This window comes from Podarcis liolepis (assembly GCF_965112155.1).
Source record: "Podarcis liolepis genome assembly, chromosome: 5".
Taxonomy (NCBI): Eukaryota; Metazoa; Chordata; class Lepidosauria; order Squamata; family Lacertidae; genus Podarcis; species Podarcis liolepis.
The window spans coordinates 42,371,109-42,392,014 of record NC_139556.1 but is presented as its reverse complement, the minus strand read 5'-3'; the positions used below and the strand labels follow the sequence as shown (position 1 = coordinate 42,392,014).

The following is a 20,906-nucleotide window of genomic DNA, read 5'->3' as shown; positions in this document are numbered from 1 at the left end:
GGGGGTTAGGTCAAGGGCAAGATACTAATTGCTTCTCAGTATTTCACATTAGAAATTTATTCTGCTGAGTTCCTGCCTTAATTTCTATCAGTCAGACATGCAGAGTTAGATTTCATATATGACCCAGATCAACATAACCAGCATTGTATTGGTTATTTTATTGTATTATTTCATTGTTGTTGTAGACCACTTTGGGCCCTACACACAGAAAAGTGGTTTATAAGTGCAATAGATAAAAAATAGCGTGTTCTTGATCAAAATATCATGTCCCGTTGTGGAGGAAGGCATCTGAGCCAAATCTTACGTAGACATGATTCAATCTATGAATAAAAGATGATGGAAAATAAATCATTGTGCAATTTGCTTTTGCTGAACAACAACAAAAACAGAAACCTGTATTTGTGTGGGGTTTTTTCTTGTTTTTCAATTCTGTCAGCAGCAGTGTTATGAAAGCAAAATTACAAGAAGTAACAACTGTTAGTCATATAGGTTTTGAGAAGAGTGAAGAAATCTACAGGAATAGTATGCCAAAGTGCTTTCCAAGCTCACTGGCGTTTGATGAAAAAGGAACTTGTTCAAAATACACATCACGTTTCTCTGTCTCTCTCTACTTCTCACACCCTTCATGTTGGCTGACTAAATCTGTTTAAATGCCCACTTCCTGATTGTGACTTTGCTTGGATAGCCCTTTGCTTAGGATTGCCCCTAACATCCATGGGGCAAGTGTACACTGATCCTTTTTCTCAGAGATATCCCAGGAAAGGATGGACACAACCTTTGTCAGAGTGAAAGGTTCTATAACCCAGTCTTGCCTTGAAGAGAATGTGCTGACAAAACATGGCCATCTCTGATACATCTACCAGTTGCAGTGCATGGTTTGTATGTTGATTTGCTCATTCACAAGCAGGCTCAGCTCCAGTTTGGTATATTAACAGAATCCACTGGGGCATTTTCACTAGCCACTAAAGCAGCATTTTTATTTTTATTCTTAAAGCTGATTAGAAAGTTGACAGATTGAACCAATGGCTCTTCATCAAAAAGAAGAAGAAATCCGGAGTGATTTCTCTCAATTGTTTGTCAGCTGATCTGTTTTTGTCCCACACAAGGTGACTGTAGCTAAAGATCATAAAATGGCCATGACAAATAACAGTGAGATACTTTTCAGGCATATCCTCAACACCCATGTCACGTCACGATGCAGCAGGTCTTATATCACCACGAATGTTTGTTCAGGACAGTTTCCTGCTATTAATACTCAAGAAGAAGCCTTCCTTCTTCAACAGGCTTGTGAAGTGTGTTAACTGGGTTGTTTTGCTATATGGACAACATATTTTTATTAGGTGAGATCTAGAGAGTCCCAGTCCTTAGTTTAAGGTGCTCCTGAGCACACAATGTGGGGTATTCCAATTTCCACTGATTCCCCCTTCAGTCTCACACTATCTTCTGGAGGTCTCCTGACTCTCAAGAGTAGCTTTTGAGCTACTCAAATAAGGAACCAGGAAACCCACATTGTGCAAGCAGAATTTAGCTGTCACTTCTTGGAGTCCAAACCACAGTCGTCGTCTTCTCCTTCTCCTCCTCCTCCTCCTCCTCCTCCTCCTCCTCCTCCTCCTCCTCCTCCTATATTTCATTGCTTGGAACCCACTGTGAGCCTATAGAGCTGGGCAGGAAGCGGCTTTTCTAAACTAACTAACTAACTAACTAAGTAACCAACCAACCAACCAACCCTGTCTTCAGTTTGCATCCTAATTCTGTTTCTCTACCAGTGGAGTAAATTTGTGATCACCTTTCACAGACATGGAAAACAATTCTTTTTCTATGCCAACCCTACCACAGCTTGTCACAAATTGATTTGTTGGTGGAATAGAGCATAGCTTGCTTTGATGAATGGAATGTCACACCATAGATGCCTTGGGTTGTGGAGCCCTATGGAATAAGAATGGCCTGGCGCGTTTCTATTTTCCCAGTATAGTTGCTACTTCATATTTAAGGAAAATTTACAAGGGATGACATTTCTCCATGATTGACAGCTGTTCAGGAAAGATGTGACTGTGAGTGGCAGTGTCATGATATATGCAAAGATGATTGCAGTTTCTTTTAGAAGGTTCGGTACCATTATAATTTCCATGTGGGTGTTAAAATATGTGTTTTATTTCTGTTTAACAAGAAAGAAATTTAGATGGCTGTTAAGAAAATAACAACTTGCTGTTAGGCGCACAAAAATACTTAGCTGCACTTGTTGTTGTTGTTGTTGTTGTTGTTGTTGTTGTTGTCGTCCATACATTGAGAGCACAGTCCAAAATATGTTACTGTCCAATTAATGTGAGAAGGATAAACGTATGGTCCTCCAGATATCATTAGACTACAACGTGCATTGACTCCAGCCAACATGGCATGGCCAATGGCCAAGGGTGTTGGGAGTTGTAGTTTTCTTTCTGTGGCTGATATGGCCATCATGGCCAGAACAACTACAATTATATTGTAAAGCCCCCTGTGATCCTCAGATGAAGGGTGGTATAGATATTTAATATTAAAATAATAATAATCTGGTCCTGGGATCCTTCAGAAGGGCTGGTTTAAAAACTGAATAAGCAACAATAACAACAAAAACAATAATAGCAATAGTTGTGTGAAGGGGCAACATGACAGAAAGGGGCTGCAGCCATCATCTGGCAATGTGTGGCTCTGTTCTCTGCCTCACCTCTGCAGTCCATGCAGCAGAGAAGAAATCTGAGGTGGGGAAGACTACACCCTAGTCTCCGCCATGTGGATGGCAGAACGGGGGGAGCTGGAAGCACTGCCCCATAACCCCTTTCTGCCCACATTGCCACTTCACAGAACAGCATGTGAAAAGAGCTTTAGTTTCCAAAGTAATGTTTAGATATGCCCTAAACTGTCACTGACATTGTTGCACTGCAGCATGTGAGTTTGTTTGTTTTTTAAATTATTTTCAATACTCTCAGCACAAGTATATAAACCAATATTTTATTTAGCCAACCGAAAGATTGACTCTGTTTTTCCCCCTTTCGTTTTCTGTATTTTAAATGTGTTTCTATTGCATTTTGTTTTGCTTTTCAGTGTAAGTGGTCCAGAAAAGGCTTCATACGAACTAGATGGTGTATTACTGACTGGTATGTAAAATGGAAGGTGTTTGTTTAAAAGCAATGCATTTTGTATAGTTTCCAGTAGAATCAGGAAAGTTTCATTTCCCACCAAGCGGCAGGCACCTAAGTCGTTGCACATTTTTAAAACATGATTTTGTATATGGGCCATAAATGCTTTAGATTCCAACGTATAATATAATCAATGGATCCCACTGTGCGGTGATAGATATTGGAATGAACATTTATAGGTTTACCATTTCATTTCCTGCTTTATAATTTCACATTGAACACTAATGTTTAATCCAAATTTAGATGTAATGGCAAACTATGGTTAGCAGAACCTGACCCTCACAAACCAGGTTCAGACCACTGTTTCGGATGCTAGTTTAATACTTGGTGGTGTTTGATATTTGTGAGACTGTAATATAATGGGCAAGATCTGTCACGCCAGTAGATATGACCAGATTCCCCTTTGTCCCCAACTCCAGTGGGGTGGGGGGTGGGGGCTCCAGAAGAGGCTGGAGGAAGGTTAAGTCCCATTGCCACAATTGGAAATCAGTTGCACAAGTGAGATGCCACAATTTGATATCGCCCTAGATATTTACGAGTTTTAAGTGCACATACAAATGGAAACGCTGGCGGAGGTTTGCATATAGATCAGGCATATAGTGGCAGACTCATTTCAATTGATTTCATTGCTTGTGTTTCAAAATAGAGCTCGTGATCTGCAGTCACTCAAGATTGTAGTACAGTAAAATCAAATGCTTTCCCTCTTGCCTATGTCCTTACTTTTATTCTCAGTAAGTCTTCTCCTCCTTTTGTCACAGTGCCTTTGACTTGGTAAACATCCATCTTTTCCACGATGCTTCCAATTTAGTTGCTTGGGAAACAAGCCCGTCGGTTTACTCAGGAATAAGGCATAAGGCCCTCAGTTATGTACTTGACAGGTAGGTTGTCAACACTCTTTTTTTAGCTTCTTTTATTGCCCTGCATTTTGCATTGTGTTCCAAATACGAAGTAATTATCGTTGCTGTGGCTTTGTCTTGAAATGTGGCCAACCTCCAGGGGATTAGAAGAACAAGTAGTGAATAAGCACCAGAGGATTTATTTTATTCTTAATTGCAAACTGTGGAAACGCCAAATATCTAGGGTTGTTCCTGAGTTCTACTCAAGAGTAGACCCATTGAGAGCAGTGGACCTAAGTTAGCCATGTTTATTAATTCCAGTGGGTCTACTCACTGAGTAGGTAGTCCTGAGGAGGTCAATAGTATTCCTGAGTAGGACTACCATTGGCTAGAACCTCCAGTCCCAGGAGCAGCTCATCTGATGGGGCGGAGCGACAGCAATAGCTTACTGGCAGCAGCATCACTACTGCTGGGAGGCTTTTGATGCAGCTTTGCCCTACCAGGGCAGATGTGCCGGTCCAGTCCTATGAATTAACAAACTTACCAGATACATATTTCATTTTCTTTCCCCCCAAAAGCCAATGAACTGAGGAACATCCGAGTTACTCTGTTGCTGGAAAATTAGGTATAAAGAGAGCATTTGTACTGCTTCGGCAGCCCACTTACTGATACAGTTTCCTTGGAAATCCCATTAATTTGTAGGAAACACTCTAAAGTTGGTGGTTGTGGATTTCTGTCAGCATCCTGTAATATCTTAAATATTTTCAATATACAGTGGTGCCTCGCAAGACGAAAAACTCGCTAGACGAAAGGATTTTTCGGTTTTGCGTTGCTTCGCTAGACGAATTTCCCTATGGGCTTGCTTCGCAAGACGAAAACGTCTTGCGCTTTTTTTTTTAAAGCCGCTTGAAGAGGCGCAATTGTGACGGACCGTGCTTCGCAAGACGAAAAACATCGCAAGACGAAAAGACTCGCGGAACGAATTCTTTTCATCTTGTGAGGCACCACTGTATTTTAATCTGTCTTCCATACACCAAGCACTTATCTGCTTCTTGTTGCCATGCACTATTATTCTCATTTTATAGGGGTTTAATCATTTTATTTCTGGTGCTTTATTTGGTATGGTCAAATGTTTGTTGCCCAGAGAACTCAAGTTGAAGGGTAGCCTGCAAATATCATTACTAATAATAGGTAAGAAACTGAGAATGGACTGCTAATTTGCTGAAGGCCACTTAGGGCATCTGTGGTTGATCTCCAGCTGCTAATTGTGTCACCTTTGCGTAACTCAAAGTGCAGTGTTAGTGCATATTTGGTTACAACTCAGCTTTGCGCATTGGTTCATATTGTATCTGATCATCAACCTAGGAAAATGCAAGAATTTTTAGAATAGTCTTAGAAACCCTGATTGCTTTTCCCCTCCCAAAGCTAAGAAACCTTCTATAAAGCTTAGTATTAAATGTAAACTAAATGTTTAGCACTGACCAGTTCTTCCTGCCTTTTCACATCTGCAAGGTGGAGGACGTTGCTAGCTAGAACAAACGTGTGTGTGTGTGTGTGTGTGTGAGAGAGAGAGAGAGAGAGAGGGAAAGAAAGAAATAGAATTTGGCATGAGGCTTGGATAGCTTACCCGAGTTGTCTGGTAGAAGACTGATGTACTGCCTTGGTTGGCATGCACCCACCTTTCTGGTTAAGGAGTCTACAAACGGTTCTTCCCCTCACTCAATCCCATAACTAGAAATTCGACGAGTGTAGTTGTCGTTTTTAATTCTAATATGGGGTGGTTTGGCTTCAATCTTTTCACCGTGCGTAGTAAATTAACAGAGCAAGAATACTCGGGTTCTCACACCAGTTCAGGCATAGCCAGATCTGTGTTAAGTGATCCTGTGAGTGCAACTCTTCCTTAAGAATTTAAGAAGTGCTTTGCGGCAGGAGATTTACATCCACCTGGTCCAGCATTCTTTGCAAAGATCCTAGCAACCAGCAAGCACTAGGTGGTCCACCGGAAATTGGCCTGTAGCCCACATCTGGACCATGATTGGCTGGCTGTCCCCCCTCCCCCCTCATAATGTACGTTATATTATTAATTGCCCTGACTAGCTAGGCTTCCTTCAGGCTAATATTATTCAAGGTGAAATAATTATTCATACTTTTTTTTCCATCTGGTGTTTATTCCTCCATCTCTTCTTGTGGTCTAAAGGACCTGACAGAGCTGTAAAGCGCTTTTGCGTTGTTGTTTTTAACTTGCACTGTGTGTTTCCTTTTAGCTCTTTTGGAGACATTTAGACCCCCCCTCCACAAATGCCTCGGCAAGCAAGATTGAGGGCTAAACAGTGTTAACCGCGGGTCAAGGGTGTCATGGCGGTAGATCATTAGAATGTGACAGTGCCAAAACCAGACCCAGCTCTCCTGCCTTTTCAGGAAAAGAAGAAGAAGAAGAAAACCCTCCATTTTTTTAGGTGGCACTACCACTGTGGGGGCTTACATTCACATAGATTGCTCATTTTGAGAAAGCAGCCAGCCGCAGATCCGGACCTCCGTAGTGAAATGATGGGCTGCCCGGCACAAAAGGGGAGTTCTGTAAGAGCAGTGAATAATGGGAAACCCCTTTCATCAGCACTGCTAACCTTTTGGCAGCCACCAGCAAACTCTATTCTGATCTGCTGATTGGGGAGGACAATACACTGGAGCTCACTTTGAATGAATGCTACCACCAACAGTGCCCCCATTCAGAAGGTTTTGGGAACCATCTTGGACCATTGTCTGCCATCACTTCTTCAGACAGTAGGAAAGGGGAAAGTGAGAGTATCTATAGGAAAGAAACTACTTCTTTTCTTGGCTTTTAATCTCCCTTTAAAGCTTCATAGATCTACATTTCCAGCTGAGCTACAGGAGCAATGGCGGTGCCAGATAAACACAGAAGAGAGAAGGTTTCAAGGCAGGCCTTTAAATCCCCTTATCTTCATGCCCTACTAATGCAGATTTAGTGCTGTTAAAACCAGAGGCTGATAAGTCTTTTCCTCTAAAGCCTTTAAACTGCTAAAGAGCATTTAACAGCCACTGCAGTTCAAGCTTTCGGGAACAATGCTGAGAAGGAAAAGAGTTTAATGAGCTAAACCCCTCACTGAATGAAACTGAAACATCTTTTCACAGTTGATTTAAGTCGCTGTGGGAGTAAGTGAAGCAGTCCTGTCTGCTGGGCTCATCTTGGCCAGTGTGAACAGCCAGTTAAATAGCAGCAATTTATGCAAGACTGAAGTGACCATCATAGGCTGCATTCCCGTCTTAATTATTTGCAAAAAGGAAACAAATGCAAATGAACTTTTAAGGGGAGGGGGGGAATAGGGTGGATAAAAAGAGTTGAACCTACCAAGAAGAAGAAGAAAAAGGCACATGTTGTATAAAGTAGTTATAATGTAGTTTAACATTTGGGGGTTTAAAACTGCTGAAAATCATGACCACAGAGAAAAAGCTGGTAGATTGATAAAGAGAATCAAATTTCCAAAAGGAAAACAGAGCAGGTCTATAGTGCACTTTTAATTATTTTTTAAAGCTGCTGTAGAATGGTTTTGTTAGCTGTTCAGTGCTAAGTGTGGACACATAGCATTTTTTTATATAACGATAGATAGATAGATAGATAGATAGATAGATAGATAGATAGATAGATAGATAGATAGATGATAGATAGATAGATGATAGATAGATAGATAGATAGATAGATAGATAGATAGATAGATAGATAGCTTTACCAGTTGGAAAGCAATTTAAAAGCTTTATAGTAAGAACAGCACCAAACCTCAGAAGCTTCTCATGGAAACGCTTTCTGTCGCGCTCTGTTCTTACGTTTTTCTGACCTAACAAAAAAACAATTGCTCGTTAAATTTTTGAAAGACGCTTTGGAAACAGAATTTGCTCTTCACTAAGTTGCATAGCTACTATTTACGATTCTTAGCATTTCCCCCTGAATCATAGAGAGCTTTTGCTATTTTGAATCAGATCTGTATTCTAGCGGAGAGAGAAGGAACTCAACCAAGACACTTTTCACCCAAGCAAGAACTGAAGGATTTGGGTACATTCAGCAAAAATTATAGTTGCATCCAGGATGCTGAGACACCAGCCAGAGACTGTTCTTGTTGTTCCAATCTCTGAAACATCCTGAAGTTACTTAGAGTGGGAGGGAGGAATGGTGTGTGTGTCCCCCCCCCCCCCGTTCTTTCGAACATGACAGTGCCCTTCTGTTTTAAAGAAAAAACGTAGCTTGGTCTAGTTGAACACAAACATTTTTTTAATTTTTTTTTTATTTTACATTACAACTGTGAAATCTTGGCATAAAGCCCTGCTTTGTGACCTTCATTATTTTCTCACAAATATAGTCCATTGTAACATTGCTGAAGTTAATTTGATCAACATTGGGACATTTAACTTTTATGTCCAGTCAAAGGAGCTGTTTCATGCTCATTTTGAGTATTCAAAAGAAATGATTGCCAGAAAAATAATGTTACTATTAACAATTCAAAGCAATTAGTTTCCCAGGGTGAGGAGATGTGAGGCATAGGCTCCACACAGCAATTCTTTGTCATTTTATGGATGCTCATCAGTCAACTGTCACATCTTCTCAAAGGCCCCTCCGATCTAAATGTTTCTCTTTGGGCTTTTCCCAGAACTTGCAGCTGAATGAGAGGAAGAAAAGCCACTTCGTTTCTAGGCAGAGGCAAACCTTGTGTTAAAGATCTGGGTCATTTGAGCAATTGGAGGGCCTGGAGTGTTTGTAAATACTCCTTTATTCTTGTTATTTATATTGCTGTTGTTGTTATTATTATTATTATTATTTAAAGCAGGGAAACTGTAACGTGAGCAGTCTCTCTTGGCAGAGATTTAAATAAGTAGCCAGATATATTTTAGCTTCTAGCCAAAGACACAGTGCATGTTTACTCAGCTGCAAGTCCCACAGTGTTCAGTGGGACTTGCTACTTAGCAAATGTGGTTGCATCCTGGATCTGCAGATATCGCTACAATTTTAAAGGGTTTTTCCCCAGCACATCAAATAGGATGACAACTTTTAAGCAAACTCATTGGGCCATCTCAACTTTTATCTTCTTTGCTTTCCTCCTGCTCCTTTATTTTTATAAGGGTCTAAAATAGGTATATTTGTACCTTATCCCTCAAATAAGGGATTGCTGCCTAGGTATCTTCTTACATTCTGTTTTGTCATCAATGCCTGATGATGTTTGTGTCGTCGTCGTCGTCCCCCCCCCTCTCTCTGTGTGTGTGTGTGTGTGTGTGTGTGTGTTTTCTGTCTTTTACTAGTTCATCTTTATAGGTGCCTGACACCAATGGGCAGAAAGTCATGAATGTTTGTTATTCAGATAGCACAGACAAACAGAACACAATCCACACACTGGTTTTGTACACTCTGCAAATAGTGCAGTGCATAGAGAAATGCAATCCTAGGCCACGGTTTGAAGAATCGTGTGGTTAGCTCCCTGTACCCACCATAGCCAGTTTGTAATGTTGAGGGGGGGGGCGGGTAGAGAGAGAGAAATAGCACTGGCCATTAGTAGCTGCAACTCCCTGGGCATTCGTTCTTCTTGTATTTAGGTTAGAAACAGGGGTGGAGGAAGGGGGTGCGGTGGGTGCGGGCCGCCCTGGGTGTTACCACTGAGGGGGGTGACAAAATGCTGGGCAGCACTCACTGTGCGGCCTGCAGCACACCTGAGCCACACGTCTCTCCTGGGAGAGACGCGGTGTCTTGGGCACACGCAGGCTCCGTGCTGCCCAAACAGTCCGTCCACTGCCTCCCCCCCCCCCCCAGTTGTAAGGCGGCTGAGTGGGAGGAGGCAGGCAGGCTCTGGAGGCCCCGCAGTGCGCCCCACCCCATGGGCGGCTCGCCCCAGGTGCCTAAGTGGCTTCCTCTGCCACTGGTTAGAAAGCAAGGATAGTTGTTGCATATTACAATCTCCATGTAAGGAAATGTGAAGCACCAGGCAGTTAATCGAGGGTGTGATTATCATCCTATTGCTGAACTTATTTGATTTCTTCTTCTTGAACTTGGCATGAGGTATATAACACTGAGATAAATACACAACAATTGTGCTTCATGGAGTTTTGAATAGTAACTAACTGGCCAAAAAAACCCACCCCATAGTTTTACCCTGCTTATCCAGTTACTCCCACCAGAGCTGTTAATTTGGATCCACAGGACAGTCTTAGCACAAAGATTTAGACTTATGAGTCATAGGATCATTCCTATGAATGAACGGCTTCCCTACAAATCTTCAAACTGCACATGTTGGATCCATTCTAATATGTGAATCGGGGCATAATTATCTTCAGATTCCACATGAATACAATACCAAAATATGTGTTTTAGGATAAGTTTAGAAGTACAAACATTGATGTAAAATTTGTATTGAATTACAAATCTTTGTACGGTTTCTTTAAATAAATAAACCGCAGATGGATGCAAAAATGGGACAGAGTGGACATATTATCTGTTCTAACTAAAAGCATTCTTTCTCGAATGAAAACAGTTCTCACTTACAGCAGCATTGCCCATTTCAGTAGGAGTAGAGTTGTGTTTTATTGTAGCAGAATTGACAAGTGCTTATATCATTATACATATCTAACATTGCATTAGGTGAATGTCAGTGTCAGATAAGATCATGGTTTTGTCAATAGAAGGGAAATATCGTTCCAACTAAAGTGAGCCAGTTTTCGAGCTCTAAAAATTGATTTTTATAGCTCTTCTTGTAATCCTTTCCCTGAATTACATATATATTATTGATGTGGTCTTTCTTGCCATCTTAATATCTGCTGACATGGTAATTAATTAAAAAAATATAGCTTTTTTGTTGTTGTTCCTGTGGCACTATATTGAAATTAAAAGTGAACTCGCATATTAGTTAAACGGTGCTGGCAAATGCCCTGAGTATTAAGATGATTACCTAAGCCTCTTGACAACACCTTTCATCTTGTTGTTTGCTATTTGACCTTTTGAAATGTTTTTTTGTATTATTAATAGGTTTTGGTTATTATATTTTTTTTCTAAAAAAGCAAGAGGTTCAAGAATATGATAAAGTTGAGCTTTTTAATGTCAGTGTTACAACATTTCAGACGTGTCAGTGAAAGCACTTTCATTAGGCCTTTTTCATTTGCTCTTAGATTGTCATCAATTATGTTTCCCCTTTAAGGAAGGATTGTTGCTAGACAGTCCTTTCTAGATGGGTTCTGCAGGCCATAGTCGCAAGTAGGATTGTTCAGAAGTACAGGGCAAGGTTCTTCTAAGAAATTCCAAGAACTATAGAACACGAGAAGAGCCCTGGTAGGACAGGCCAAAAACTTACCTAATCCAGAACCCTGTTCTTTCTCACAGTGACAAACCAAATTTTTACTGCTGTTACCAACAAGTGGTCTTCCAGGGTTAGGCATGCCATGATAACTAGTAACCAATGAAAGCGTTACCCTCCATGATCTTGTCTAATACCCTTTTAAAACCATGCCTGCTGTGCAAAGTACACCATATTTTTTGCTCTATAGGACGCACCAGACGATAATACGCACCTAGTTTTGGGGAGAGGAAAACAAGAAAGAAAATATTCTGAAACCCCTAGAACGAAATTTAAGGGGGTGCACGAGCAGAGGAGAGAGGGATAACATTGCTTTGCGCAAACAGAAATATTTGTGCTGATGGAACATTTGTGTAGAACTACACAGGATACAACGCTTTGTAGCTGAGGGAAGTCCTTTTTTTGCCTTAAAAATGTGCACAGTGATTTCTTTAAAAGTAAAAAATAAAAAGACAGTTGTCTGGCATATGGTAGGCACCCTCCCCATTTTCCCATGCTTACAGGAAAGCCCAGCAGAGGATTTTTCAAGAAATACAAGCACCCAGGAAGGCTGCAGAGTAACTGGATAGATGGTTTGTAGACTGAAAGACAGGACACTCACAAGCATTCATTTGATTACCATGAAAGTAAGGCAGCCCTGCATCCCACCCATGAGAATTTCACTTAAATGTTATCTCATTATTTTTGGATAATATTTCTTTTCTCATAAACTTATGGAGAACAGGTACTTTAGACCAGGCACATTACAGATCTATCAGTAAAACCATCAGTATGGAGCACTGTTTTGAAACATTTGCCATTCCACATGCCTTCATTGCGTCTTGGCAAAGGGGCCAAGGACTGAGCCAAACACTCCCCCTGGGGGAAGAGAGCTCCCTAGCTGTCCCATCACAAGAGAGGAAGCTCGGCCCTTGTGGTGGGCACTTAGAAGAGGGTTTCTCAAGAGTTTCATGCATGGTGATAAATTCCTGGAAGCATTTAATCATCTTATTTGTCCTTATATTCAGCAATGTAAGTCTAGTGTCTCTTAATCCAAACATTCTCTTTCCTTTGGAGCTGAAAAACGCTTCCTATCTATACTTTCTATAAAGAGCAAATAAAAAATCCAACATCCTCTATCCGATAACCTTTCTGTGACCTTCATTCTGGAACCACATTGAGATCCCTTTCTTGTCATTTCAAAAAAGGGGGTTTGGATTTAGCATCCTTCATGTATGCAAACACTCCTATTGTCTCTACTTATCTCAACTGCTTTCTAAACCTTTCAGGGAGGATACATAATGTGAAAAGAATTGTTTAGGCTTGCATGTTGAGACCTACTGCAGCTTTATTCTTTTACTAGATTCAAATTGAAATAGACTCTGGCTTCAAAGTTTAGATTAACTTGAAAGTAGGACAAGTCGTTTAAGCAACAACAAAAATTAAACCAAACACTAACACCAAAGTGATACAATTAGTTGGTCGTGTTGTTTGGCCTCTTGTCAAAGCTACAGTATTTCTTGTCTTAAAAGCATTTATTTCATTTTTTTAAATGATTTTTAATGTTAAATAATTGACATGCTCTTCTATAAAAGCAACTTTATAGATGTCATGGTACGTTTTTGTGTCAGCTGTCTTAGTAGATTTAATATGCAGTATGGGACTTTCAGAACATTACAAAGCTCCCTTTAAATATGTTTTGAAAAGAGTTTAAACTCTTCTCTGCGTCGCTGCTGAGTTAGCAATGGCTTTGTGTGCTTGAATTTCATACTAAATATTTGCTCATTATTATTATTTCTGTGTGTGTGTGTGTGTGTGTGTGTGTGTGTGTGTGTCCTTTCAGTGTGTGTGTGTGTGTGTGTGTGTATTCCTCTTTCATTGTTAACATCAAATTACCCTCCAATGCTGCTTAATGTCACTGCCTTCATTGGTACACAAAGCACACCCATGGTGGGAATTGCCAGCTCTCGGAAAAGTAGACATATAAACATGAGAGTAGATAAAATATTAATCTTTAGCCTCCCAAGTTTTCCATACAATTTCCATGTCTGTGCGAATTAAATAATGTTGACCTCCAAATTGTTTCTTCCCTAGATATGTGACAATGCTGCTTCTTTCTTTTTTCTCCTTCCATTCATCCTGTTTGGCCTGAGGTTGGGATTTTTGTTTTGTTTTGTTATTCATTAAAAAAAAAAAAGAGTGAGAGAAGAACCCCCTTTTCATTGGTGTCAAGCTAGGATGAATCGGCCAGGGGAAGCATGTTTATAGACTGTGTGAAGAACTTTGTCTTTGTGTGGGAATGTTGGTGACACTGTTACTGCTTGCCTGAATGAACTGCGATGACGTGGGTAATAAGGTATCCTGCTGAGAGCCACAGCAGGCCCTTCTCAGACCTCCCACTTAATGCCATTCAGCTCCAGCCCAGTGTAGCTAATTTTCCCCATTCCCTCAATTCTTTTGGCCCCCTTACAAACAGAAAAGTCAACTTTTCACACCGAAGGCGAGATAAGTGCTTTAGGAAATAATCTTGTAAACAGAATGTTACCTTCTGACCTGCAGCTGATACCTTGACTCGGGACAAAACCCACTAGCCTATTGCATTAGACATGGCTATTAAAGGAATAATGCAGCTGATCCTCCTTTCAAAGTGCGCTGAGAAATGGTTTAGCCAGATCACTGTGCCTCTTGTCACACTGAATCATGTTCAGCAGCTCCCCAACACACACACACACACACAGAGCTGATACGCAACTGCTTCCTTCTTCCATCACCCCTCCCCAAAATCCTGTCCATCTCGGTTGCAGTATCTGAGGGAATAAGTGGCGAAAGCCAGCTGCATCTCTCCTTGTCTTATTATTCCCTTGGAACGCTGAAATGAACTTGAGGGCATAAAATACATATTGCGGAAGCCAGGCAAAATCCTATGGACCTTAAACCACCTTGCTGCAAATTTTGAGTGGCATTTATGGAATAAAGTTTAATTACTTTCAAGGTTACATTTCACTTTTTTTGCATATGAAGAAATAGGTAGGCAAGCCTTTAATGTATTGAAAATTAGTCAGAAAAGTTGTACTAAATTAATACGGTAAGTCAGACCTCAGTCCTAAATGTATTCATTAGGGAGTAATGCACTGAGATTTACTTCTATGTAAACATGCATTGGCTTGTGGTATAAGTAGGGGCGAATCTGTAAATTTAGTTTTCTATCAGTTTTCCAGTGTTAATTTCAGTTCACCACATTTTCTACACTGGCTTGTGATTTATGTTTTCAAAGGTCCTCCTGAAAAATCATTACACATTTCTCCTAATAGACACTTTTTTGCATGCCGTTTTGCCTGATACACAGAATTTTGAAATCATTTCTCTCCCCCCCCCCCATATAAAACTTTTTTAAGTTAGATGCATACTTCCCATATATATGCATTTTTGTACCCATATCTGATACTAAAACTTCCATAAAAATCAAAGAAATGCAAATTTTGAAGGATGGCTGTGCTTTAATTCATATATTGCTTCTGGAAGTGTGAATTAGGAAGGCTTGCATTTTTCTGAACTGAAATGTCTTCCCATCCCCCAGCTTGTCAGTACTGAAGCAAAATAGTAAAATGCTGCCTGTCTAAAGTTGCTGCATCTTCTTTCTTACTTCTTCTTTTAAATAACTAGATTCCTCTGACATTTTATAATAATAATAATAATAATAATAATAATAATAATAATAATAATAACCACCTTTCTGAAAGGGTTTGAACTCCCAAACGCCAATTATTTGCTCAGAGAGGTTTTTGTTGTTGTTACGGAAAGCCCTAAAGTATCAATTATTAATGTAAAACTTTAATCACTTAAAACACCAGGAAAAATATTGGAACAAAAAAATCTCTACCACACCTTCTTTCCATTCATTCATTCATTCATTCATTCATGGTTGTTGTTCTGCAGAATGTATTCAGACATGTACCAGCTCTAAACAGACAGAAACATACACAAATCCTGATATGATTCTGTTTTGCCTTTCTTCTGTAGCCTTGGTGAATTGTTTCTAGGTAACTTGACAAACCTGAAGGCGTATCAGACTTGAGTGAATGTGCGACTGCGATAGTGGGTCTTAATAATAATTTTTTTAAAAGCTAAGACTTTGAAAAGTAAGATTATGAATTCAACCCCAAAGCAGTGATTGATGACCCTGTGCATATTCTTCCCACTTGAACAAAGCAGTTCATCGTATGGGCTGCAAGTAAGTCCTGAAAACTGGAATTCCATTGGAAACTAGCCTCTGCTTTCATTAAGTGCCACAATGAGAGTGCTAAAATGTGGGCCACAGAGGTACGGTTTCAGTAGCCCACTCTGGTATGAAGCTTCTGGATGGACACTGTCTCCTTACCACAAGGTGTAGTAATGGCTACCAACTTGGACAGCTTTCAGTGGGGATTAGATCCATTCATGGAGGATATGGCTGCCAATGGCTGGTGTCCGTATCAAAGGACATATGCTTCTGAATGCCAGATGTTGGAGAGCATAAGTGGGAAGACTGTTCTTGCAGTTACGTCTTGCTCGCAGTCATCTAGTTGGCCACTGTGATAACAGGTAAAGGTAAAGGGACTCCTGACCATTAGGTCCAGTCGTGACCGACTCTGGGGTTGCGGCGCTCATCTCGCTTTATTGGCCGAGGGAGCCAGCGTACAGCTTCCAGGTCATGTGGCCAGCATGACTAAGCCGCTTCTGGTGAACCAGAGCAGTGCACGGAAACGGCGTTTACCTTCCCCCCGGAGCGGTACCTATTTATCTACTTGCACTTCGATGTGCTTTCGAACTGCTAGGTTGGCAGGAACAGGGACCGAGCAACGGGAGCTCACCCCGTCACGGGGATTCGAACTGCCGACCTTCTGATCAGCAAGTCCTAGGCTCTGTGGTTTAACCCACAGCGCCACCCGCGTCCCTCCGTGATAACAGGATGCTGGCCTAAATGATCCTTTGGTCTGGGCACTCTTTGTATGTTCTTATGTTCCTCCTAATCCTCCTCAATGGGATGCTGAGATTAATTTGAGATAACGCCGACCTAATCACCTTGGAGGAAGCATGGGATTCCAGTGTAATGAATGCAGTGTTCAGTTTTAAGTAGAAATTATGCATATCTGTGTTTAAAGGGCTTATTGATTTGTTCCATTTAGAGTAATGATTTAGAAATTCTTCCATTTCTTTACCGGCAACATCAGCATAATCTCCTTTTCAAGCGCGCTTTATGATGTCTCATCCGTTGAGATAAATTTGAAAGGTTCCCTTCCCCCCTCTTCCCTGTGCCTTGAAAGTACTGTATTCATTATTATCCTTTTTCAGCGCTTACTTTCAAGCGGGAAAGCGGGTATCAGGGGATTGCAGGACTGCACTTTTCCCCTTGCCCCCTATTGTTGCAGTGCTTGCATTTTCACTTCTGCAGCGGGGAGACTGCTGTATTCATGGAGTTCCCTGAGTGATTTAGAACCCGGGAAGATCAGCATTCTACCTCACACAAGAAGACTACATGAGCAAATGAAACTCCCTGTTGCAAAAGCAACCACGTGTTAGTTGCCTACACAAGCTTTTAGTGATACTGAAAGTGCAGCCCCTTGCTACTCATTTCCCCTCTTTACAGGTAATAACTGAGGAGGCCCTTGTCATGAAATGAACTCCATCAGTGCATTGTGACTCTGAAATTCCATTTATGCCCATGTTAGTATAAATAATGGAATAAACTGGTCAGCTGCCTACAACCTCTTAACATTTGCGTGCCCTTCACTTCAGCTTTCATTCAAATTTTTCTTTTTTAGAAAAGCAAGTCTTGGAGTTGTGGAGGGAAATTTGTGGATGGGGCATAGTATGCTGAGCTCAGGCAGTACTTGTAATTTACTGAGGGTCAAAGTCGGGAATTCATATTGCAGTTTTATGGCTCATAAGTTAGTCAGTTTTGAGTATGGATTTTTATATTTGCTACAGCCGTTGCTGCAAATATTGAACTGAGTAAGAGTACTTAATGTGGCATGTGAATCATTGTTGAACAAGAAGGAAAGGCACCATCACAGATCTAACAACAGCAAGCAAGTGGATCATAATTGTGATAGATGGTTGCTTTCTGAACTGCCCCCACCCCCGCCGGAATATTCACCTATGGAAACACTTCACAAAGCATATGTTGGATGTGACGGATACATTTAAAAATATGGGATGTTAAGACTAAACTGCAGAATTACACTTTTTCTGGCTGTGGGCTGATTCAGGCATAATGCCAAACCCTTGAGTTGGTTCCACATCAACAAGGCCAGAAGTACCCTCAGGCTCAACCACTTCTCCATTCTTCTTCCCCTCATGATCCACTGTTTCTGGCTTCCCTTCCTGCTTTAAAGCAAACCACTGTTTCTCATTTCACTCAAACAAGCAAGCTGTGATTTGCACGTCACCTAATCAGCCAGGTTTATAAGCGGCATAGTTTTTCCTCAATTCAAGAACAAAGGGAGGAAACTGAGGCAATATGGAGAGAAGGAGGGGACGGAAGCATAGCAAGGTACTATGGACATGGGAGTCTTCAAGCTTGTTCACAAACCATAGTTTGGTGTGTTGCAGCTGAAACAGCCCAATGACATTTCCTAATAGTGATTTTTGACTATTCTTCCTGCATGTTCAGTTAAAATGTTAATAGTCATTGTTCCCTGGAGGGCATTAGGTCACTCAGTCTGATTGCTGATGTCACAAGTAACTCAAATATAGTAGCATTGCATATAAAGGATGTGTACACTTGTAAAGAAATCTATGACCTGGAGCATGAAAATCAGATGGAGAGTATATGGGTAAAAATTGTAGGAGAAAGGAACAACAGTGACCTTACTATGGGTGTCTGCTATAGACCACCAAGTCAGACGGAAGACTTGGATGATGCCTTACTAGAGCAGATTACCAAACTTTCAAAAAGGAGAGAAATAATCCTGGGGGACTTCAACTTCCCTGGTATCTGTTGGGACTCAAACTCTGCCAAGAGTGAAAGGTCTGACAAATTCCTGCATTGCTGACAATTTCATTTCCCGGAAGATGGAAGAACCAATAAGGGGATCATCTATCTTGGACCTGATCCACACCAATAGGGAGGAACTGATTGATGAAGTGGAAGTGCTTGGAAACTTGGGAGGAAGTGATCATGTTCTCCTGGGTTTCAGGATACAGAGGCAAAGGAAGCTGCCTTATATTCAGCATGGGTTCAGCAGCATTATCTATTCTGCCTAGCAGTTGTACCAGCCCAAAGAGTTGGAGCAGCAAATGGTGGCCTTATTGTAGTTGTGGGCTCCTTTAACGTGATCGGTTGTGGTAGCGTCATCGGATTGGGTTGTAAGTCTTGCAGATAAATTACAGTATTTTTGGTAATGCAATGCGGACATCAGATAAGAACTATGTGAAATAGAATCAGATCCTCCCACTGTGAAACATTAAATTAATGCTGGTGACATGACTTGGCTGCTTCCTTTTTTACACCATTGAAATTTATCACTCCATTGGGTGATTAATTGCAACCTTTTATAGGAAATTTTGATTCATGGCATGTTCAAAAGGAAATTGTAATGCAGGATTACAATGAAGCAACTTCTAAAGCTCTCCTGGTCAGTTGGGGAGGGGAACACCCTCCTGAATATATTTGATATTTGATGAGCTGTCGAGATTTATAGTTGTTAACTGCTAAAACCTAAAGGAGTACATGCTCTTCATATGCTGCTTCTTCAAACCCATTCATCTCTCTGAGATCACTCGAAGCAAGGCTGCAGATCGAGTTAGTCTGGCAGCATATTCTGATGCCCCACCATCTAGAAAATTACTTAACACAAATTATTTTGCTAAGCAGTAGGCCAGTTCAATGTATTTATTTCATTCCTTCAGGATTTCCTGTTTTTTGCAACAGGTAGTTTTCCTGGGAGCAAAACTATTCCTATAGTCTTTGTTTAACTTAGTCTTAAAGTATCAAAACTGTCATAGAAACCATATTTACCATCACTCCAAAGCTATAGCATCATAATATTTCTCACCTCAAAAAATCTCATAAATCTCTTTTCAAATTTGCCTACTTCAATCTGAGGTTCATTCCTAAGGAATATACTGGGGGGGGGGTAATACTAGTTATACTAGTAGTAATATTGCTACTACTACTACTAATAGTAGTAGCAGTAGCATAGCATGGATGGAACTCTGAACAGGAGCACTCGACACTGCAACATTTTGTGACAGCCTACACTTCCAAATTTCTTCACAATAATGAACTTCAATCAGCACCTGCAAGAAGCTGGTTTATTTATGATCAGCTGTTTGCCTTGCCTGATACAGTCGGTGCTTCTACAATGATACCTCTGGTTACAAACGCTTCTGGTTATGAACGCTTCAGGTTACAAGCTCCGCTAACCTGGAAGTAGCTGCTCCTGGTTGTTAACTTTGCCCTGGGATGCGAACGGAAATTGCGCACCAGAGGCTCCATTAGCAAAAGCACGCCTCAGGATAAGAACAGTTTCAGCTTAAGAACGGACCTCCGGAACGAATTAAGTTCGTAACCAGAGGTGCCATTGTATTTTTGATAGGAGGGCTGAGGCTAAGTGACGAAAGACACTGTCCACATCAGTGGCTAGCCTTTACACTTTTTGTTGCCTAATCTAACAACGAAAAAGGTAAACTCATCTGGTCGCATGCAGACACACATCCAAATATGAGCACCTGTTCATCAATGTTTTCTTTAAGTGGCAGAGAAGCTCCTCCAGGTTGGCTCCAGGCATCCTAGATCAAGGGTGTGCAGAAGCTAGATCTGGCTGTATTGGTAGATCACTGGCTGAATTTCAGTAGATCAACAGGGATTTCTGATTCTGGATTGTTTGAACAATATCAACAATGGAATGACATGCACCCAACCACCACCCTAAATTAAATAATGCTAAAATGAAGAAAGCTTGGTGTGGCCAGGAGTGGGTTTTTGGTTGGATCCCACCGAGTGGATCCCACAATCGTCAAGTCTTCCTCTCCCTGTCAGTCTACCTTAGTTCGTCTAAGGAACTTTTGTGCTTGCCCAGCGCCACCTTGCAGACCCTCTTCCCACCAGGACCTTGGCAGGGTTTCAGTGACAGAACCATGAGCATGCACATGTAATCTCTTTGTAGTTACAATTCTGGGTATTGTTTTTAAAGTGAAGGTACTTTACAGATTCCTTTCTTTCACATACAGCTGAGCAAACTGCATTTAATTCTTTTCCCCCCTATTGTGCCTTTTCAGAATTATAGATCAGCGGTTTGAGAGAGTTTCATATTTTGTCTTTGGAGATTTCAACTTTCGACTGGATGCAAAGTCAGTGGTAGAGGTAGGACCTCCTTTTCTTCTTTACATCTGGACCCCATTGAAAATTCTTCAGGTTTTTTTTTTAAATGCTTAAGAAAGTTAACTGGCTTTTAGGCTTGCAGAAAAATGCTCACTAGACCAAGCTGGTCACAGCCATCAAAAATATTCCATCTGTTGCAACGCTACCAGTCCATCCATGAAGTCCAGCATAGATGTTCTGGGTAGTGAATTTGCTGCCACTCAGCCAGGGC

The 20,906-nt window shown here is 41.0% G+C and overlaps 1 protein-coding gene across 5 annotated transcripts in view; it reads left to right on the top strand.

Annotated features, from left to right (window-relative positions):
* Nucleotides 1-20,906, top strand: part of INPP5A (inositol polyphosphate-5-phosphatase A) — a 231,293-nt gene that overhangs the window by 125,774 nt on the left and 84,613 nt on the right. For all 5 annotated transcript variants that reach the window (XM_083506000.1, XM_083506001.1, XM_083505998.1 and 2 more), the window contains exons 7-9: nucleotides 3,079-3,131; nucleotides 3,932-4,051; nucleotides 20,593-20,677. In XM_083506000.1, the coding sequence (XP_083362126.1) occupies nucleotides 3,079-3,131; nucleotides 3,932-4,051; nucleotides 20,593-20,677 (258 nt within the window). The remainder of the gene's footprint in view (nucleotides 1-3,078; nucleotides 3,132-3,931; nucleotides 4,052-20,592; nucleotides 20,678-20,906) is intronic.